Source organism: Urocampus carinirostris, chromosome 2, assembly GCF_059441175.1.
Source record: "Urocampus carinirostris isolate Australia breed hairy pipefish chromosome 2, RoL_Ucar_1.0, whole genome shotgun sequence".
NCBI classification, from domain to species: domain Eukaryota; kingdom Metazoa; phylum Chordata; class Actinopteri; order Syngnathiformes; family Syngnathidae; genus Urocampus; species Urocampus carinirostris.
The window spans coordinates 25818410-25838768 of NC_142350.1; the positions used below are offsets into that span (position 1 = coordinate 25818410).

Below are 20359 nucleotides of genomic sequence, written 5' to 3' on the forward strand. Positions count from 1 at the left end.
GTCTTGCCCAAGGACACTTCAACATATAACACGGAGGAGCCGGGAATCGAACCTGCGACCTCTTGATCCCATGACGAGCGCGTATTTCACTTTTTTTACATGATCCATTTTGAAACCTTTTTTGTACACTAGAGAAACAAAACAGACTCCGTTGCATATGTTTTTGTACACAGACGGAAAAATATATTGGAACAGTGTGAAAATGTTAAGCCTAAAGGGACAGTGTGTATATTTTGACCACTAGATGTCGCTCTTTTGTGTAGTGCAATCCAAAACGAGTGTAAAAAGCTCAAGGGAAAATGCAAACTATGGCTACTTAAGCGAGAACAAACTGCACAATTTTCATTCTCATTTTTTTGCTTAGTTTTCTAATACTTATAGCAGCAAGATTACCAAAAAATATGTCAGATCCTTCTATTTGTGGTATGATATTGAAAATAAATAAAAATATCTTCCCCTACGAGTACTAAAAATGCACTTTTATTTAATAGATCATCACATCTCTCTGCTCGTGTACAGTCAAAAACTGAAAACAACAACCCTGATCATAAAACAAATCAAGCTCTGGAGTTCAGAGACTGAGTGCACTCTGTAAGACTGTTTTGCCACAACAGACTGGGATGTTCTTAAAGCTGCAGGCACTCTGGAAGACTCTTCTGTCAGTATACAAGACTATGCTGAGTTTGTGACTGGATACATTAGCACTTGTGTTGGTAACATCGAGTCAGGAAGTTTTCAAACCAGAAGCCGCTGATAAATTCTCAGGTACGCCGCATGCTGCATGCTCAATGTATTGCACATACATCAGGCTGAGTACAAAGCTGAGTCACTTCCCGAACCAGATAATAATCCACAGAGCACCAACTGGTCATTAGCATTTGTTTGCACTATTCTGACCTTACTCCCAGTCTGACTTAATTGATGAATTACAGGGACCTAATATATTATTTTGTCTTAATTTTCTTAGGAAGAAAATTACCACAGAAATTCCACAACAGTTATACTATGATACAAAACTATAGTATCTTAATAGATAATTGTCATGACCAGTTTTTTAGCTTTAAGTATGAAGCCTGAAATATGGAAATATGACAAAAGGAATCAGGACCCAAATGCGTTAACCACAAGTTTATTGATAGAAAGAGGAAGGGCAGCGCCCGCGATTCGGTGCTCGCTGCACGCGGGAAGCAAGCCGCTCACGCAATCGGATCGTTGTCCGAAGCGGGAGATGGCGGTGTCAAGGACGGAAAACAGGTCGATAGCCGAGACAGGAGGGCATCAAAAACGGGTTGTAAGCCGGGACGGGAGAGCAAACGTAGTCGGGATCAAAAACAGGACCAAACGGGGAGATCAGGAATGGACGGGAGGAAAAATGGGTGCAATAACAGGACAGGCGGGAGTCAGGGTCAAAATGCTTGCCTTGTAACAACAGAGGTTCGCTGACAGACTGAAATGAAAGGACTGGGCTTAAAAAGGGACAGGGAACCAATCAGGTAGCCCGCAGCGGCTGGCGCCAAATGAGCGGGCACAGGTGATGCCAATCAGTAATCATGAAAAATTAGTACAAAAATATTACTATATAGTATGAGATAATACGAAAAAAATACCACAAAGCTACTAGTATGAAAAACTTTAAACATACTTCAACAGGAATCAAAAAGTGCCACATAAAAATTATGACAGAAATCCAGTGTTCACTTTACCTCTGAAAAGTGATGGGTCCCAGGGACTCGCATGCTCAAAAATCAATGGGTCCCAACAAAGATCCATGGGTCCCCAATATTTAGTTTTATCGAGGTTGAAAGTGTAAATCGGCGACAAATATATAATATAAATCTATATAATCATTCAGTTTTAATCATCACAGTTTATTGGTAATACAAATCAGTTTTCACTTCAAGATTTTTCACTTCACAACAATATTGTACATTATACAAAATAATATTGCTGAAATGATTATATTAATCTATATTTTCATTCAGTTTTAATCATCACAGTTAATTGGTAATACAAAGCAGTTATCAATTCAGATTTTTCAGTTCCTATATTCTTTGTGGTTTGCTGTCCCGCCACAGTTGTAATGCCTTCTCAAGGTCCAATCCATTATCATCCTCCTCATAGCGTCACCAGGAATATAATTTTGTCCATTTTGGCAGAAAAGTCCTTTTCTTGCTAGGAGTATTCTTGTTTATTTTCTTTCGTCAAATCGTTCGCTTCGACACACGAGGTTTGCTAGCCTCCGCGATCTTCCGAAGACTTTTTCCGCCATTTTTTCGTGCCGGAATTATTGCATTATGTTTCGACTTATTACTGACACAGAAGAAATTACCAATTTTGCGTTGATTTTCAACTAATACTAACTGTTTTTTCGGAGGCATACTTAACCTTCACTCGACGACAAGCACCACAACAGTGACGTCATCTCGAAGCAACGAGATCTCGTTCGCTGAGATTGGCGTGCTGACGAAAACTTGAACCGCGAGACCAAAACAACAATGGCGGATCTGCCTGACGAAAAGTTTGGAGTGCGGTAAATCTTTGTTAAAAAAAGTAATCGGGTAGTAATGACAATTTTGTGTCAAAAAAGTTACGTCCCAGGGACGCACGTTGATTTGAGACTATGCGTCCCCAGCAAAAATGATGCGTCTAGGACGCAGGGACGCGGGCAAACGAGAACACTGGAAATACAAAAAAATACAACAAAAAACACTACAGTAATACGCTATAATACAAAAAAATACTGCTACATAAATATTATGAAAGAAATACTATAAAAATACAACTAAAGTAACATTAAAAAAAATAAATAAAGAAAGACTACAGAGGTACTAGTATGGAAACACTTAACAAACACTTATACATAAATACTATAAAAAAGTACTACAGTAATAGTATAATACTGCTATAAAAATACTGCTACACAAATATTACAGCAGAAATACCACAAAAATACTTTTACAGAAGTATTTGTCATGATTACCGATGTGAAGCACCTGTGCCCGCTCCTTTGGCGCCAACTGCCTAGGACTCTGATTGTCTCCCTGTCCCTATTTAAACCCACTCCTCTCTGTCACGTGGTGTCAGTCCGTCTACGAACCTCAATTTATACTAGGCAAGCCTTGTTTGACCCTGACTCCCACCTGTTTTTTTGCTCCAGTCTGTTCCCCGGCTTCGACCCGTTTTTGATTCTGACCACGTCTACTCTCCCCTCCCTGCTTACGACTCGTTTCCGACCCCGACCACGTTTTTGCTCTCCTGTCCCGGCTACTGATCCGTTTCCCGTTCCCGACACCGCCATCGCTGGCCACGGAAGTCCCACTTCTGCGTTCAGAGCTTACTACTTCCCGTGCCCAGCGATCATCAGATATTGGGTGCGACCCTTTCCTTTCTTCCAATAAAACTGAGAGAAACGTGACGCAAGTGGGTCCTGTCTCCATTCTGGTCTTAGCAGTATTAAACAAAATTCTATAAAAATATTACTACAGAAATACTACAAAAATACAGAAATACTAGAAAAACACACTAGAAAAATGTGACTGCAGAAATTCTACAAAAATATTGTTTTACTTAAAAATACATACATAAATCTATAACGTTTTTCATCATATTCAAGCCTATCCTGTCCTTTGTTAGGGAGAGAGTTTTAAAAATGCTATAATTTTGGGGGTCCTTGGGTTGAATTTTGGGGGTGCTTGATCACCCCCAAAACGGGGTGGTTACACCCAGGGGCCACTCACACTTAATGGAGCTCTATCCATCTGTTTCATTTCATTGTTTAGCCACGTCTGCTTTTGATGAAGATTTCATCAGGCTTTGACCTTTATTTGAGTGTTATGAAAGTCATTTTGCGGTTGCAGGTTAAGCTCAAAGCTTTTCCCACTTCATACACCGCACCCTGAATGCAAAGGAGGGAAATAGCAGGTTTTTCAAATGTCCAATCCAAGAATGAAATGACTCTTTTTCCCTTGGAGATCCGGAGACATTAAGTTATGGGAATGCCGGCAATTTGAAGAGAAATGGCTGTTTCGGCCCGGCTCTTTCGGCTCCTAAACAACTCTTCGGGTTGTTTTTGTCCCTTTAATCCAGTGCTTCCGTCTCTCCCCGCCAGAAAGAAACCAAATGATAAAAAATAAAAAATGAGATAAGAGAGAGAAAAAAAAAAGGTATACAGTATTACCAATAATAATCTAAAATAATAACTATATATATATATATATATATATATATATATATATATATATATATATATATATATATATATATATATATATATATATATATATATATATACAGTATATATATCTCATCTCATCTCATTAGCTGTACCGCTTATCCACATATATATATATATATATATATATATATATATATATATATATATATATATATATATATATATATATATATATATATATATATATATATATATATATATATGTTTGTACAAAACACACAGCAACATGTAAATATAAATTGTTGAATAGTGCAGCAACTAATAAAATCTGAAAAACTAAAATAAACTTTCATAAAATTTTTAAAATACAATACCTACCTGAGAAATTTCTCGGTACTTCACACGTTTTTTTGATCATTTTTTTGGTTTTGTTTGTTTGTTGGAGTATATTCTTAGTAGTATTTTTGAAGTATTTTTTCAGTATTTTTGTCATATTACTATAGAAGTAGTTTTGTAGTATTGCTGTTGTTATATTTCTCTACTAGTATTTTTATATTACTTGATTACTTATTATATATAATATACTATATAATTATGGTATTACTATAGCCATAGGTTTTTTTTTGTGTTTCTATAGTATTTTATTCTTTTCAGTATGAAAGCAAAATAAAATATTAGGTTCCCTTTTTCGAGCACTAAATTTAATATTTGATTTTGTAGTATTACAGGAGTTGTATTTTTGTCGTATATCTGGAGTCAAATCTTTGTCGTATTTATGTCATTCTTTTGTAATTTTACTGTAGTACTACTGTAATTTTCTTTGAGTGTTATTTTGTTGTTGTTTGTTTTTTACTGTCCTTTTTTGTGGTTTTTCTGTAGTACTTTTGTTTCCATGGCATTTCTTTCTAGGATTTCTGTCGTAGTATTTTGGTAGTATTTCTGTCGTAGTATTTATTTAGTAGTGTTTTTGATTTATAGAATTATTGTTGAGTTTCTGTAGAAGTATTTTTGAAGTATTTCTATAGTATGTTCATATTTGGGGCGGCAGTAGCTCAGGAGGTAGAGCGATCGTTTTAGGATTAAGGATCCCAGTTCGAATCCCGGCTTGTCCGTGTTACATGTCGAAGTGTCCTTGGGTAAGACACTGAACCCCCCAATTACCCCCAATAAGCAGGTTAGCGCCTTACATGGCTGCACAGATCACGGCCGCTATTGGGAAATGTGAAGCACAATGTAAAGCGCTTTGGGAAGTCATTGACTTGAAAAGCGCTATAGAAATGCAGATCATTTCAAATGCAGATCATTTCATATTGTGTTTCTGCAGTATTTTCGATTATTTCAACAGTCCTATTTTTGTCATGTTACGGTTTTGTTTAATAGTATTTCTGTTGTAATATAGCTCTACTAGTATGTTTGCACTTTAGTATTACTGTAGCAATATTTTTGTAGTGTTTTTACAGTTTTGAATTATTTCCAGAGTAAAAGTAAGATCACATATTTCGTCCCTGTTTTTAAGCACTAAATTAGAGATTTATTGAGGGGTATTTTCTCGTATTTCTGTCATAGTATTAAACACACAAAGAGATGGTGGGGACACAAAGTTGGCACAAAAAAAATATATTTTTGTGTCTTAAGAGAACTATATGAACGGTTTTGTCATTATTATATGTTGGCCATTTTCCGTTTGGCAGGCATGTGGCATGCAGGCGGTAGTTTGCCCACCCATGCCTTAATCCAACCTAGCAATCTGTAAACTGAAATGGGTTCTTCATGTACCTTCATATCCTGAGGATTTTTATTATTTTTCGAAGGTTACTTTGCTAACCCAAGAATATCTGTTCCCTATTAGGCTAACGTTTCAAAGTCGAGGTCGGCTTTCGCCCACTAAACATGATACAGATGTCATTTCTAAAGTAGGCCTAATGCTATTTTAGGGCCAAATGAGGGATGGATTTGCCTTTATTTAATACCATTACCCTCATTAAAACGCAAATATGGTTTAGTACACACATCAAACATCTGGCTTCGGTTGCCAGATGTTGATCACAATATTATTTCTAAATAAAAGGCAGTCAGACTTCTCTAAACTCCTAAACTGATGGATTAATAGTGATAATAGGGGTGGGCGATACTGGGAATTTGAGTATCAGTCTGATCCACGTAAATACATGGTAGTATCGATCAATACTGATGGTAAATGGTCTGCATTTATAAAGTTATTTTCAAGTCACTGAATACCTCCTAAAGTGATTTACAATGTGCTTCACACTTATCCATTCACACACACTCTCATACAACTATGGCCAGAGGCAGTTGTGCAAGGTGCCTATCGGGGGCATTAGGGGTTCAGTGTCTTTCCCAAGGACCCTTTAACTCAGAGGAGCCAGGAATGGAACCTGCGACAGCTCTACCTCCTGAGCTACTGATACTTGTTGCTTGGAAATGTCATGATCATTGAATAACTGAAGCCTCCACCTTGAATTCATTTTAGAATTATGAAAGATTTTAGGCACTAAAATGTCACATTTTTTATTAAATAACTAACATTTAAATATTTTACAAAAAAAAAATAGATATAAATATATCTATTGCATCTGTTTCAGAACAAAAGCCAAGAGAGTCAAATAAAAAGTAAGCAATGTAACAAAAATACAAATACAGGTAACAATGTCAACAAGTCAACTTTGCTTTTCATTGTACATTACTTTGAAAATAAAGTCAGAAATTACAAATAATGGAAACAATACTACTTTCGATGAACGTTTAACAATACAAAAAATAAAATACATCTACTTAAACAACTCTTACAGAGCAAATGTCAAGAGAGTCAAACCAAAAAACACTATCGTGTTTACAAGTTCGGTTGTAGCTCTTTGTAGAGTAAAAAATCTTCACGTATTTATACAAAGCCACCAGGATTGCAGGAAATCCCACCCACTCATCTCACAGCCTCCTTAACCTGCTGTCGTCAGGGAAAAGACTGCAGTCCGTCAGAGCAAGAACCAGAAGGCTTAAGGACATATTCCTCAACCAGGGTGTGACTCTGAACTCTCCCTGCTCTACTCTCTCCGAACCTTTATGCCTTCCCACAAGCGAATACGAAACTGCTCTACTTTTGGCTATACTTTGCAGTTTTTTAAAAATTTGAAACCAATATATTTTTAGATTACTTGATTTAAAGAAAATGCTACTATTTTTTCTTGCTGCTATTAGTTATTTGTATTGTGTCTTATCCATTGCACGCGGGGAAGAGGGAGCAATTTCATCTGTTGCTGTATGTTGTGCATCGAGCATATTTGACAATAAAGTTGACGATGAAGTAAATAAGCCACAGTAGCGGACCCATTTACAACACCAATTGTCCTTTTCTGTCGTTCATAAAAAGGTCCACACCATGCTGTGCTTCCCGCTTCTCCTTGTCATCATCATCATTGCTGTCTCCAATTATTTTCAGCATACTTGAGTATCTTTTACAATAACAAGTCAAGTTTATTTTTATAGCCCTTTATCACAGTAAGTCTCAAAGGACTGCACAGACCACAGACCAATGCATTAATACTACCAGAAAAAACTGCGCTATACTACCAAAATTCTACTTTGTGAATACTACAAAAATATTAAAGATATACTACCAAAATTATACTCAGGAAATGCTACACAAATACAACTGCAATAATGCTACTACAAACAATATTACAGAAATACTACTAAAACTTTACAATGGAAATACTACAAAAATACAACTGCAATAATACTACAAAAATATTCCGATATACTACCAAAATTCTACTATGGAAATACTACACAAATAAAACTGCAATAATACTGCAAACAATATTCCAGATATTCTACCAAAATTCTACTATGGAAATACTGCAAAAAAATATGAAGAATACTACGATAGTAAAACTACAAAATCCTGACTGCAGAAACATTAAAAAGACATGGGAGCTTGAGCCAGATACCTCCAGTATCAAAATTCCCATATAACAATACTGAATTTTATAACATTACTATAGTTATAGATATGAATATAGATATAAATTTACAAATAATCATCCATCCAAATACAAATGCCTCATTTTGTACAAGCCACAAATTATTTTTGTTTAAAGTCAAAAGTGTTTTTTTTTTTACATACTGTTCCTGTAACAAAAGTAGGCATCCAATGACTCCTTGCATCTGCTTCGATATTTAAAAGCACAAAAAAAAACAGCGACGAACTCAGACCAGACGTGGAGGTGGAAAGACCTTTCGTTCAACTGTGTTCAATTAGTCTGATGAGTCTAAATGACTTTAACATGCAGCTCTGCCACATCATAACCAGAAGATGTCATCTTGGCGTCATGATTGGCCTGCATAAGTCAGTCATTATCCCCAAAAGCTATCCGTTTAGCATTCAACTCATTTAGACAGCATAGAAAAGTCGGACTGTGTTTTAGGGGTGGGTAGATTCAAAAATGCCATGCCGTAATTGCGAAAGGCTAGGACCTACTATTTAGTCAGATACCATGTACCTCCGGGAACGGTGCTTTCGCACTGATCGCTGCATGGCTCTGTGGCTAGGACCTTGACTCTGCCTCTTGGCTGAGAACAAGTGTCTCGGCCCGTGGCTTTGTAGTGAATTATGAATTGACCGATAATGGATAATGGATAATTGATAACGAATATAGAACAATAACCCTTACAAAATCCCCCCTTAGCTTGGCCTTTAGGCTGAGAGTAATAGCCCCGGCTCCTTGGCTTTGTAGCGTATTATGAACTGACCGATAACGGATAATGGATAAATAATAAAGAAAATAAAACAATAACCCTTAAAAAATATGCCCTCTAATTCTTTCTTTCCTTCTGTCGTTTTTCCTCTCTTTCTTGTTTCTACTTCCCATAATTAGCCTGGTAATAACATAGTATCAACATAGTAAGTAGTTCAAGAAAATATAACTTTTTTAGAAAAAATGCAAATCAAACTGGGTGCGCAAATGGGTAACCAGCCACGAAAAACTGGTAGGATGGAGACTTTTATAAGCTTTTAAATCAGCACCGGTGTATGGGGATACTCCAATCACAATATATTGGTACAGATCATGTGGACTGAAGTCAGGCAAATTGGACGATTTGCTTAGATTTGTAAATATGTCAGGAGGAAGACTGGATAGCTAGCCCTGCTATCCTCAGTTTCTCCATATATATAAATACCGCTTTTTGTGCTTCTGATTCAGTGACCAACCTTATCTGACAACTGCACAACATTCATTTGACTAGTCATTGCCAATTGTGTAAAATAGTACTGTATAGTTTTTGTCGTTGGTGTTGTCTACTGTTTAATGGCCTCACCCCCAGGAAATACTGTGTACTTCTGTTTACCGCCGTCCGTCATAGCGTCGTCACGTGGTTAGGTCACATGTGTGTGCACAGTGTCACTAGTCGGCAAGAGCGCAGATCCAGCATGGACAAAGGTTAAGTGTTTCCATCACTTTAGAGCCATTATTGTGTTGTGCCCATCTTTATTTATATATTGTGACCCAACCTTCCATGACCATTGTCCACACATAAAAGTCTCAAATTTTCTTTAAACTGGGCGCCGCGTCTTATTGTCCGGTGTGCCCTGTGTCTCATGTAAAGCGTCAAACGTAGACCAGCTCGGTGGCTTTTAGGTTTGGGTGCCTGCCCTGAGACTGTAGAGAAAGTGAACCTTTTAATGGAGATTCAGCAAATCTGTTCTGGTTAGAAACAGAAGACGAGGGGATTACCTGTTAAAAAAATATGTGAGCGCCAAACTTTTGCACCTGATCTTTTAAAAAAAATGTGTATTATAAATGAACCACAACGAAACTTAGTTTTTCTTCCATTGTATTTTAAAACATGCACACACAGCAAATGGCACCCACGCCCTATCAGGCGGTGTGTAGTGTTAAACACCGAAATAGAACGAACTTCTGAGACTGCGATCGTGAAAATCTGGTATGTTTGGTTTTGAATTGGTCCCCCTATTACTATGTTCTTCTCTCGAATAAACACACCTGCACTGGAGTCACGTACACTTGAGTTACTATTTGTATGACTGTACCTTGCATTTTTATTGCATATGGGACAGGTTACCACGGATTAGTGCTCACCAGTTTAGTGAGTTTGGTGAGCTGGCCCATGAATGGCTGTTACCTGAAGAAACATAACGTATTCCAATCCCCCCAAAAATATTTTCATGTGCTTTTACAAAATACACCAAAATACATTAAAGATACTTTATCTTAAACAAAAGCTCATCAGTCTTCACTGTGTGCTAAATGAACATTTTGTACATGTAACAGAAGAGATTTCACACAACCACTGCGTGAGTTTTCGAGAAGGTCTTCGAAAAATCCAAATAAATCATGTGTGTTGAGTTTTAGTTCCATTTTCACGTATAAAGTATTCATGACTCCCCGTGGAGTCGATTGGAAAAGGTGCAAAACGAAGCTTAATGTAGTGTGAACGTTTGATTTGTGTCTATATCAGATGGCCAGAAACAGCCCTTCAGCTGTATGCAAATGTTACTCTGTGGATGAGTTGAAATAAATATAAGCTGATACAATGTCAAAGTTAATAGGCCACCGTGCTGCTCCAAGAAAAAACAACTCATGCTGATTGAAAACCTTATACCTAATATCATGGGCGAACAGCCTGTGCTCAAGCACTCCCCTAAAATTAAAGCATTATAAAAACTAGTGATAGTGATAAATAAGTTTTTTTTAAGTGAAACAAAACAAAAACATGAACAAAGTAGCTTCCAAAATACTACATTGCCTTGTAAAGGTTCAGTCCATTTAATACCTAGCATCATAGTATTTCTGTAGTAGTATGTTTGGAGTAGTCTTCATAGTCTAATTTTTGTAGTATATCTGTAGTATTACTTTGGTTGTATATTTGTAGTATATTTGTAGTATTTTTGTTGAATTTCTGCAGTCAGATTTTTGTAGTATTTTTATAGCGTTACACCACATTTATTTTGTAGTATTTTAGAGTATGTCTACAGTCGTATCTTTGTGGACTTTCGTAGTATAATTTTTGTAGCATATCTGTAATATTTTTGTATTATTATTGTAGTTGTGTTTATTAGTATTTCTGTTGCAATATTTCCGCAGAAGTACTTGGATCCAAGGTTGTGTATTTTATCTTTTTCTTTGTAGATTTATAGATATTTAATATTATGTTTTCTGTGTTTTTCAGTCTTGATGTCAAGTAAGTGTTAATTTTGCAATTTTTACCCCTTCTAAGTCTTCATAATAATGCATAATAGATATAGAGTAAACTACAAAAACAACCAGGAGAGCCATCTAAAAAGAGTCGGAATTCCCATCTCTACAACGGCCCATTTGAGTTGCTTTTAGTTTATTCAACCTACTTTATATTGTTTACTTCTGATTTTATTGTTGTCGCGAAAATGGGTGAGGAATAAAATATCCTGACAAACAATTTATTGACCAACTGAAAAAAAGAGCTGAGTTTATTCTTTTTAAAACTCGTCTCGCCTTTTTGGAGCACCACATACGTTTTTAGCTCATTATGTCAGGAAAATGGATGAAAAACCTTGTTTAGTTATTCTTTTTCCCGTTTTTGATAGTTCAATGTACTTTATTCAAGACACACACACACACACACACACTCTTGGATTTATGGACTTTTCTTTTACTAATCATCTACTGAAGAAGCTTGAATAGAACACAAAACAGTAATAATAAAATAAAATAAAACAAAACTAGAAATTGAGAACTTAATCTGGCACAATTTGGGTAGACAACATTGGCTGGATTATTACGTTATTGTATTTTGAGAGAGTTCCCCATTTTACGTCACACCAATACCAATACCTGGCAACAACGAGATGTTTTGCGAAGTTCTGCGTCGATGAAGATGACGGCCTAGCCTTAATGACCTCGGCTGTAAAGTGATGAGGAATCCTGGTAGGCTTGAGAGCCGGTTGAGACGAGGACCAACGGATGCTGAGTGTTGACGGAGAGGTTGACTGCTGGTGTGTTGAGGCTTCTTTGAGCTTGCTGTCTTTGTCCCAATAGTTTAGCCGCTAGCTTTATCAAGCTTGGCTGAGACTTGGCCAGGCCCAGCCAGGGCCTTGGTCATCTTTTTCCTGTTAGGACATCCCTCTTGCCTTGTGGCTAGCCAAAATCAGACAGCCCTTGCGAAGTGAGACGTGTATCAGCTCTCTGTTCCGGTCTCCTGGGAGGGGTGGACCCCTCTGTGGTATAGTGGTTACAGCAACCTTTGATGCACAAATGAAGCCATAGCCCGCCCTTCCCAATCTCACATTCTAGCAGTATCAGTCAGACAACATATCTATGTGATTGACTTAAAACGCAGTCAGGTATTTTTTATAAGTTTTTACATTGTTTGATTGTTTTCTGACATTGCAAAACGAGATTTTGACCAAATGTTGAAATACTCTACATTGTGTTGTTCACTAAAATTATTTGTTGCGCTTCAAGTGAAGAATAAATATGTTGCTGGTGAGGTGCAACAAACATAACAAGGCTCTAGAACACAACCACCTCTCTGTTTTTCTAGTCAAGTCAAGTCATGTTTATTTGTATAGCCCTCAGTCACAAGGAGTCTCAAAGGGCTGCTCAGACCACAGGTTATTGCAAACCACAGATTATTATTACACAATCCCCTGATCTAAAACCTACATGAGGTCAAGAAAAAACTTAAAAACCTCACCATGAGGAAAATGAAGAAACCTTGAGTAGGGACTGCACATGAGGTCATCCCGCTTCCAGAATGACCAGGCTGCAATGGATAAACTGACATTAAAGCTCGGAAAATTCCAAATTCCTTGTCATACAAAACTTTCTTTTTACAATAACAGAAATATTTTCTTTCCCTTGTAACTAGTCACTTTTACTATGGGGTAACTCAGTTACTAACACGAAGTAGTGAGTAACTATAACTCTGTCAGGACGAGGACAGGAAACAGGAAGCAGAACCCACTCACGTAACGTTACTCACAGTTTTTTGGGGAGAAGAGAAAGGAGCGCACACACGATCCGGAGATCGTTGGTCGCGAGGGAGTAGATTGCCCGGAACGCGGAAGTGGTCAAAATCAAATAGATCGTGGCGAGAGCAAAACAGGAGCAAAAACATAGAAAAAAAAACTGAGATTTACAGGGCTTGGCAGGCAAGAACAAAAACACAGGAAAAACGGAGATCCTCAGGGCTTGATGTGTCAAAACAGAGTTTCGCAGACGCTCCGACCTCAGGCGACTCACAGGACAGTGTTTAAGTAGTCACAGGGAGCAATCTATCAAGGAGTTTAAACTGGTGTCCATGGGCGGGGCCAATTGGTCGCCCTGGCAACCGAGACAGGGGCTGGCGCCACACAGCGAGGGCCAATTGGGCGCCATGGCAACCGTGACAAACTCATTACATGTTTAAAGTAACCTGCCTACCACTCTTAAAACATGACAGCAAAAAGGCTACACTAATCACTTCTACTCTCCTCCTCTCCTCTCCTACTCTCCTACTCTCCACCTCTCCTCCTCACCTCCTCACCTCCTCACCTCCTTTCTGCGATCCGCATCACCAGACAACTCTCACTGCTCTGAAAATATTTTCTCTGTCCTGTTTCAATAGAGCTGAAAAAAGATAGTGTACTGGAACCGGTGAGGAATGTTCAGCTACTGCAGTATTATGCCATCCATTTTGGTTTTTGCTCCTTTATGTCTTTGTTTATTCTCTTATTCCTTTCTTGTAACATGAAACTGACAGCGGAGATGTTGGCGGGTCCTTTACTTTTGACCACCATCCTCACAACTTTACCAGGTAAGTGAATATTTCTGAAAAGAGTCGCTTTGAAAACTATAACAAATAACATTGTAATTTAGCTTTTTTGACCTAATTTTACATTATATGGTGTTTTTGTCAATATGATTCAAACATTTGAACGATATATTTGAAATAAACTTTCATGAGAAATAATGTTATAATGACCTTAGAGCTTTAATGATGTATTATAGCAGGGATTTCAAATTTGCGGCCCGGGGGCCTACTACGGCCCACAGGGAGACAGTTTGAGGACAGTGTATTGTTTTTGACAGCTGCATTTTGTTGTGCAACTTGTCATCCAGATATTGTTCCCTCCATCCATTTGTCCTTTGTGTTCTAGCTAAGTTTTAACAAGATTAAACTTTTATTTAAAATGTATCTAGATAAAATAAGTAAAAACTCTTCGATGAGTTCTAATATTTACATAATAATAATAATAATAACAGTAATAAGGAAGCAGAAGGAGAAGAAGGAGACAAAGGAGGAGAAGAAGAAGAAGAAGAAGAAGAAGAAGAAGAAAAGGAAGAAGAAGAAGGAGAAGAATTTTCTGGACCCCCCAAGGTTGCTATACACTGAATAAAAACAGTAATATCAATAAATAATGATAGAAATAAATGTGACACTCGCATCGTGCTGCAGAAAACAGGTGGTGTAAAGCACAAGAAAGAATACAAACAACAGAGACTGAAAAAAATTACCCAAAATCATAACTGTACTTCTTCGGCCCAGCCTTTTGCAAGGTTTTGGTATTTGGGGTATCGGTGTCAAAACGAAGACGTGAGGTCCATGTTATGTCGAATAAATACACATTTCTCCACCTACGTGTAGTGTAAAATGATAGTTGTTTATTTTTATTCACTATTCAAATCAACATTTTTGTACTTTTAGTGAGTGATTTTTTTTCTACTGCTAAGAGAAGCTAAATAATACACAGTCCCTTTAAGTACAGCTCATGCAGAATATGGCCCAACCCTACACGGACCTTAGCTCTGGAGGCCCCTAAGAATATGAGAGCCCTGTCCTATAGCCAAGTGCCCTTGCCTTTACACTCCTGTTATTTATAAGTATCGATTGCTGATTTGTGCAAGCTAGTCACCCCTGCTGGCTGCCAGGAGCACAGAATGTCATCGAGAGTTCTAACGCGTCAATGATTTGATGCTGTTTGACATGAAACTCTCCAAGGAGGCATATTTTACTTGTGTGTTCGAGAATTCCGCACTTTCATTCATCTTATAGTATGTATTACAAATTAAAAACTTCCTACAGGCTAATTTCTCATGAAAAGGCAAAAAAATGTGTTCACCTAGTAATCCATACTGTATTGTTAACTGAATTACTCTATAGTAAAAGTAACTTGTTAACAGGGAAAATAACTTTCCGTTACTTTAAAGAATTCACGTCAGTTGAATAGAGAAGAATAGACAGGTAGTTGAGTTGCAGAACTTTGTAATATGTATAGTACATCACCAGTAACATGTTTATCCTACATTTGAAGTGCAACAAAAAAAACTGTAAACAATACCATGAATAACAATCAGCATGTACATAAACACAGACAAAAATTATACGGAAAAGCACAAAAACGGGGCGTCAACGCGCAAAAACGATACACAAACGCATAAAACATACATAATGGCAAAAAAACCAATGTAAATGCATAAAATGTAAGTAAACGCACTAAACCTATGCAAACACACACAAAATGTATGTAAACACATAAAACGAACGTAACCGCACGCACGTAAACGCATGCACCTAAAAGCATGGACAAAAACGTATGTAGATACACACAAATCTTTACGTAATGCACCACTTTTGACCGTCAGTAATGGCAAAGCATTGCCTAAAAATAAAATGTGTATTTTGTTTTTGATCTGTTTATAAATCTCATCTCATTAGCCATACCGCTTATCCTCATTAGGGTCGCGGGGGGGCTGGAGCCCATCCCAACCATCTCCGGGCAGTGGGCAGGGGACACCCTGAACTAGTTGCCAGCCAATCGCAGGGCACACAGGGACAGACAACTCATCCACTCATTCACACCTATGGACAATTTGGACCGGCCAATTCACCTGAAATGCATGTTTTTGGAACGTGGGAGGAAACCGGAGTGCCCGGAGGAAACCCACGCAAGCACGGGGAGAACATACAAACTCCGCACAGGAAGTCTGTAGTTGGATTTGAACCCACGACAGGTTCCCATGACATGAACTGTGCCGCACAAGCGCTAACCACTGCGCCGCCGTGCTGCCCCTGTTTATAAATGTTTTTTTTAATATTTCCCGAATTTTTCAGTTTCAACGTGTTTATATATAAATGTAAAGTGAATTACTTTTCATTGTTTGTCTTTTGTTATTGTTTTTTTTCCTTTTTTCATTTTGTCTTCCCCCCCCTTTTTTTATGGTAAATTGCAAATGGACTGCAATTTGTATAGCGCATTTAATCAATCACAGAAGATCACCGAAGCTCTTTACAATTTACTTCACACTTTACCCATTCATCCTCACACTTACACACCGATAACCAGAAGTAGCCATGCGTGGTGCCTACCGGCCTCTTGAGGGGTTCCGTTACCATTACATTAAGTTCGGAGTTCCTATGAATCGAACCTGACGGTAATATAGCCGATTCGAGCCAAAAAAGCAGGTTCTATAAAAATTGTCGGCATTTCCATCTCTAAAAGTAAACGCGGTGTTTAGTATTTGCTCAGAAACTTTCAAATTCTTTGACATACAACAACTTATTTTTCAAGTCCCGGAAATAGTTACTGTGGTAACTAGTAACTTTGGCTATGAAGTAATCCAGTTACTAACTCAGTAACTTTTTGGAAGAAGTAGAGAGTAACTATAACTACTTACTTTTTTTTAAAGTAACTTCCCCAACACTGGTGGTCACACATGCTGATATTGTCTGATTGTATAGCTGCGGGCCAGAGCAAGTGGAGCGTTTCCTTTCCCCGAAGGAAGATTTGCGTATGGGCAGGAACGACTGTCACACTGCCGTGTCGCTATGACTATCCCTCAGGTATGACAATTATTTTCATACTTTGCTATGAGTGAACCAATTATATACTGTACGGTAATCCCTCGTTTTTGGTGAGGTTTGCGTTCCAAAAAGTTCCCGTGATACCCACACAAATATTCCTTTATGACTAAAGTACTCTATTTACAGGCTCAAAAATGGCTGTATTTTACGGCTATATTCAACACAACATCTGTACTGTTAAATTAAAATTTCCAAAACAATCTGCTATAATGCATGGTACTCTTTAACTATCAAGGACATGATCCACTTTATTTAAAATGATACTTTGCCCCCATCATGTGGACTCTGTTAAGAAAAGGAAAATGTTGTGTAAAAATGTTTCATGTGAATATTCCAAAGAACAAATGAAGAAAACAGTGTTGTTATAGTCAAAATGAATAGTGAAGCTTTTGTTTTATAGTAAAACAAAAATGACAGTCTCATCAGTTTAAGGTACTCGATGTTTAAAAAGTAGTGATATTGTCTTATGTTTTGAGAGAGTAAAGGAAAAGACTAACCGCACAACCCTGCAATTATCTCTTGTTGAAGGTGAGGGCAGATAATGTTGTGTTACCCAACTGATAGATCTGTTGATCAAGACCCTATAAAATAAGATGATCATACTATATAACAGTACAAAAAATTAGTTGCACCGAGACCTCCTTGGGATTTTTTCCTTGTAGATGGAAATCTGTTTTTTAATCTGGTTTCAGGGTGGACCCAAATGCAAGGAAACAAGGGAAGGGGGATGAAAATAAGGATGGTATATAATAACAAAACCAGGAATAATGTAAAACACATACAAAGTGGCACAAAACAAATGACAGACAAAATCAAATCTGATGAAATGCAAGGAACAAAGTAGCAAACTTACAAGTGGGCACAAAACTGTATCAAAATGTCCAAACAAGAAAACGAAAACAAAATAAAACAAAGGCGGTGTGTTAGTTGAAATGCAAAGAACACAGAAAAATAAAAATAAAAAAGTGGGTGAAAAACAACTAACAAATAGTCCAAATTAAAAAAAAAATCAGAGGTCGCTATGACAATGACCCGACCAAAGTGCTGTCCAAAATGTCATTATAAAAGGTCAGGATCCTTTGAGACATTTTTGTGATTAAGGGCTATACAAATAAATGTGACTTGACGTGTATGGTGATCACCTGTGTCTAGTTCCAAACCCGGCTGATGCCCTCTGGTGGAGGGTGGTGGAACAGATCCTGACAAAATCCTTGATTTCTTTTTTTTATTATTCTATGAGAGCAGAATGACGCGATTTGCTCCAGCAGGATCTTGGTTAAATGGAATAATTGAAAATAAGTCGTTTATTTTGGGTGGAGCATTCATCTTGATTTCTTAATACTGAATGGGGAAATAATATCTACGCTGTAAGTTTTTACAAACTTCATTTAGCAATAGGCGGTGATTTAGGCCTGTTTATTTACTTTTTTATAGCTGAAACTTTAATGCAGAAATATTTCATATCACACTTTAAAAAACGAGCAACGAGAGTCTTGAAATGCAGAGTTTCATGCAAATTTGGCAATCGGGAGTATTGTAGACCTTGTCCAACAGATTGAGTAGTTTAATAAAAGTGAACATTTTGAAAGTGGAAAGTACTTCTAAGAAATATAGGGTAATATAAAATGCTAAAAACGCAAAGGGGCCTGATGATACTTGAACCCAGGACCATCTGTGGGAAAGAGGAAAACAGGTGCAGCGCATGGTGGAAACACTTAGTGAGACGTAGAAGGACTCCTGTCAGGAAGCACCCCACAATACAGGAGACCTCTCCACATCTGCCACACCCCTTGACCACAGAGCCCTCTCACACAACCCTGGTGGGGGAAGCCGCCTCTGGAACCGGAGGGAGGGTTAGCTGGGGACCAGGAGAAGATGGGCAGTGACTGGCCATCACTGCCGGCCCGCTAACTCGAGGGCGTGGCAGTTCAGGGTCGAAACGCCCAGTGACAGTTGGTCATCACCTGATGACATCTTCTTCTAGTTGAAAGCAACAGTCACTTTTTGGGTGAATGGAAAAGGTAGCACTAATTTGTGTATGATATAACTATTAACATATGGATTGATTATACATTCTGTCACCTCAGAGAGAATACTTCGTCTTGGCGTATAGCTGATGCTAGTAGCTCAATGAAAGTTGATAATAATAGAGGAGAGAGTGATCAGCCCTATATGGTGCCTTTATGCAGGGTGACATTTTTAAAAAGGATTACATTAGTGGTGACAGAAGCTTTGGGAGACTCTTATAGGACAGAGGACCAATAGGTAGATGATTTTCCAATGTCAAGCTGGTTTAAAGCAGCAAACTGAAAGTACCAATTAACTTTGTCAAGGATTTTTTTCTGCTTCTAGTGATGCAGCAATTGCCTTTTTATCTTGTTACTACCAATGCCGTGTATTGGTCTTACACTATCACTACTATTTGGCATCTTCCTTCACATTTCTGTTCAATTTTCGATTGGGTTTCTTCAGAGGGGGCTTTTAATGTCTGAACCCACAGATTTCTGTTTTCATTTTTTTACCTTTATATTAGTTTCACATTTTACAGTACTGTATTTTCACAACCATAGGGCGCACCGTGTTAGAAGGCGCAGTCTCTGTAGCTAGTTCTATTTTTGTATTTAACACTATACAGGGCGCACTGCACGATAGGGGCGTGGGGGCCCTCTTCTGTTACAACAACACAGATAAACATATAAGTGTGTGCATTTAAAATACAATAGAAGCAGAGCTGAGTTTCATTGTGTTTTTTTAGGTATTGATTACAAAGTAAAATACACAGATAAAACAATTTTTTTTTCAAAAAAGAGGTAAACAAAACGGTTTGGTGCACACAATTTTTTACCGGTAATCCATATCAAACAAATCCATCAAAATACTCATCCACTGTTTCCTGACCAGAACATCTGCACTAAATCTCCATTAAAAGGTTCACTTTCTTCACTTTCAGAGTCACTTTCCGAAAGCTCAAACAAAAGTCCTGGAAGACACGTTAGCCCAAGCTTTGACAATCAATTATTTTTATTACAATCTACTGGATGTTTCTGCACCGCCGTAGTCCTGGTCCGTGTGGGAAAATGACACAGTTTCATGAAACAAAAGCACCAAGACCATGACAATAATTTTCTAATTGCTAGATACGCTATTCTGTTAGCATCCATGAGTACTTCCGCAAACAACGCATTGCGTGTGATGTCAGGTGCCCTCTTCCGTGCAAGCAGGACATGGTGGCGTTCACACAGGAGACTCATACTAGTCACATTTGGTTGGAAATGTGAATGATCTCACAAAAACATTGTATTTTAAGCAAAAATGTTGCAAGTCTTG

General features: G+C 37.8%; 1 protein-coding gene across 1 annotated transcript in view; it reads left to right on the plus strand.

Moving 5' to 3' along the window:
* Positions 1–13935: 13935 nt before the first annotated feature.
* The window catches only part of LOC148371508 (B-cell receptor CD22), a 30370-nt gene continuing 23946 nt past the window's right edge, over positions 13936–20359 (plus strand). Inside the window, exons 1-2 of the mRNA XM_088326043.1 lie at positions 13936–13984; positions 16910–17011. Of these exons, the coding sequence (XP_088182169.1) occupies positions 13936–13984; positions 16910–17011 (151 nt within the window). The remainder of the gene's footprint in view (positions 13985–16909; positions 17012–20359) is intronic.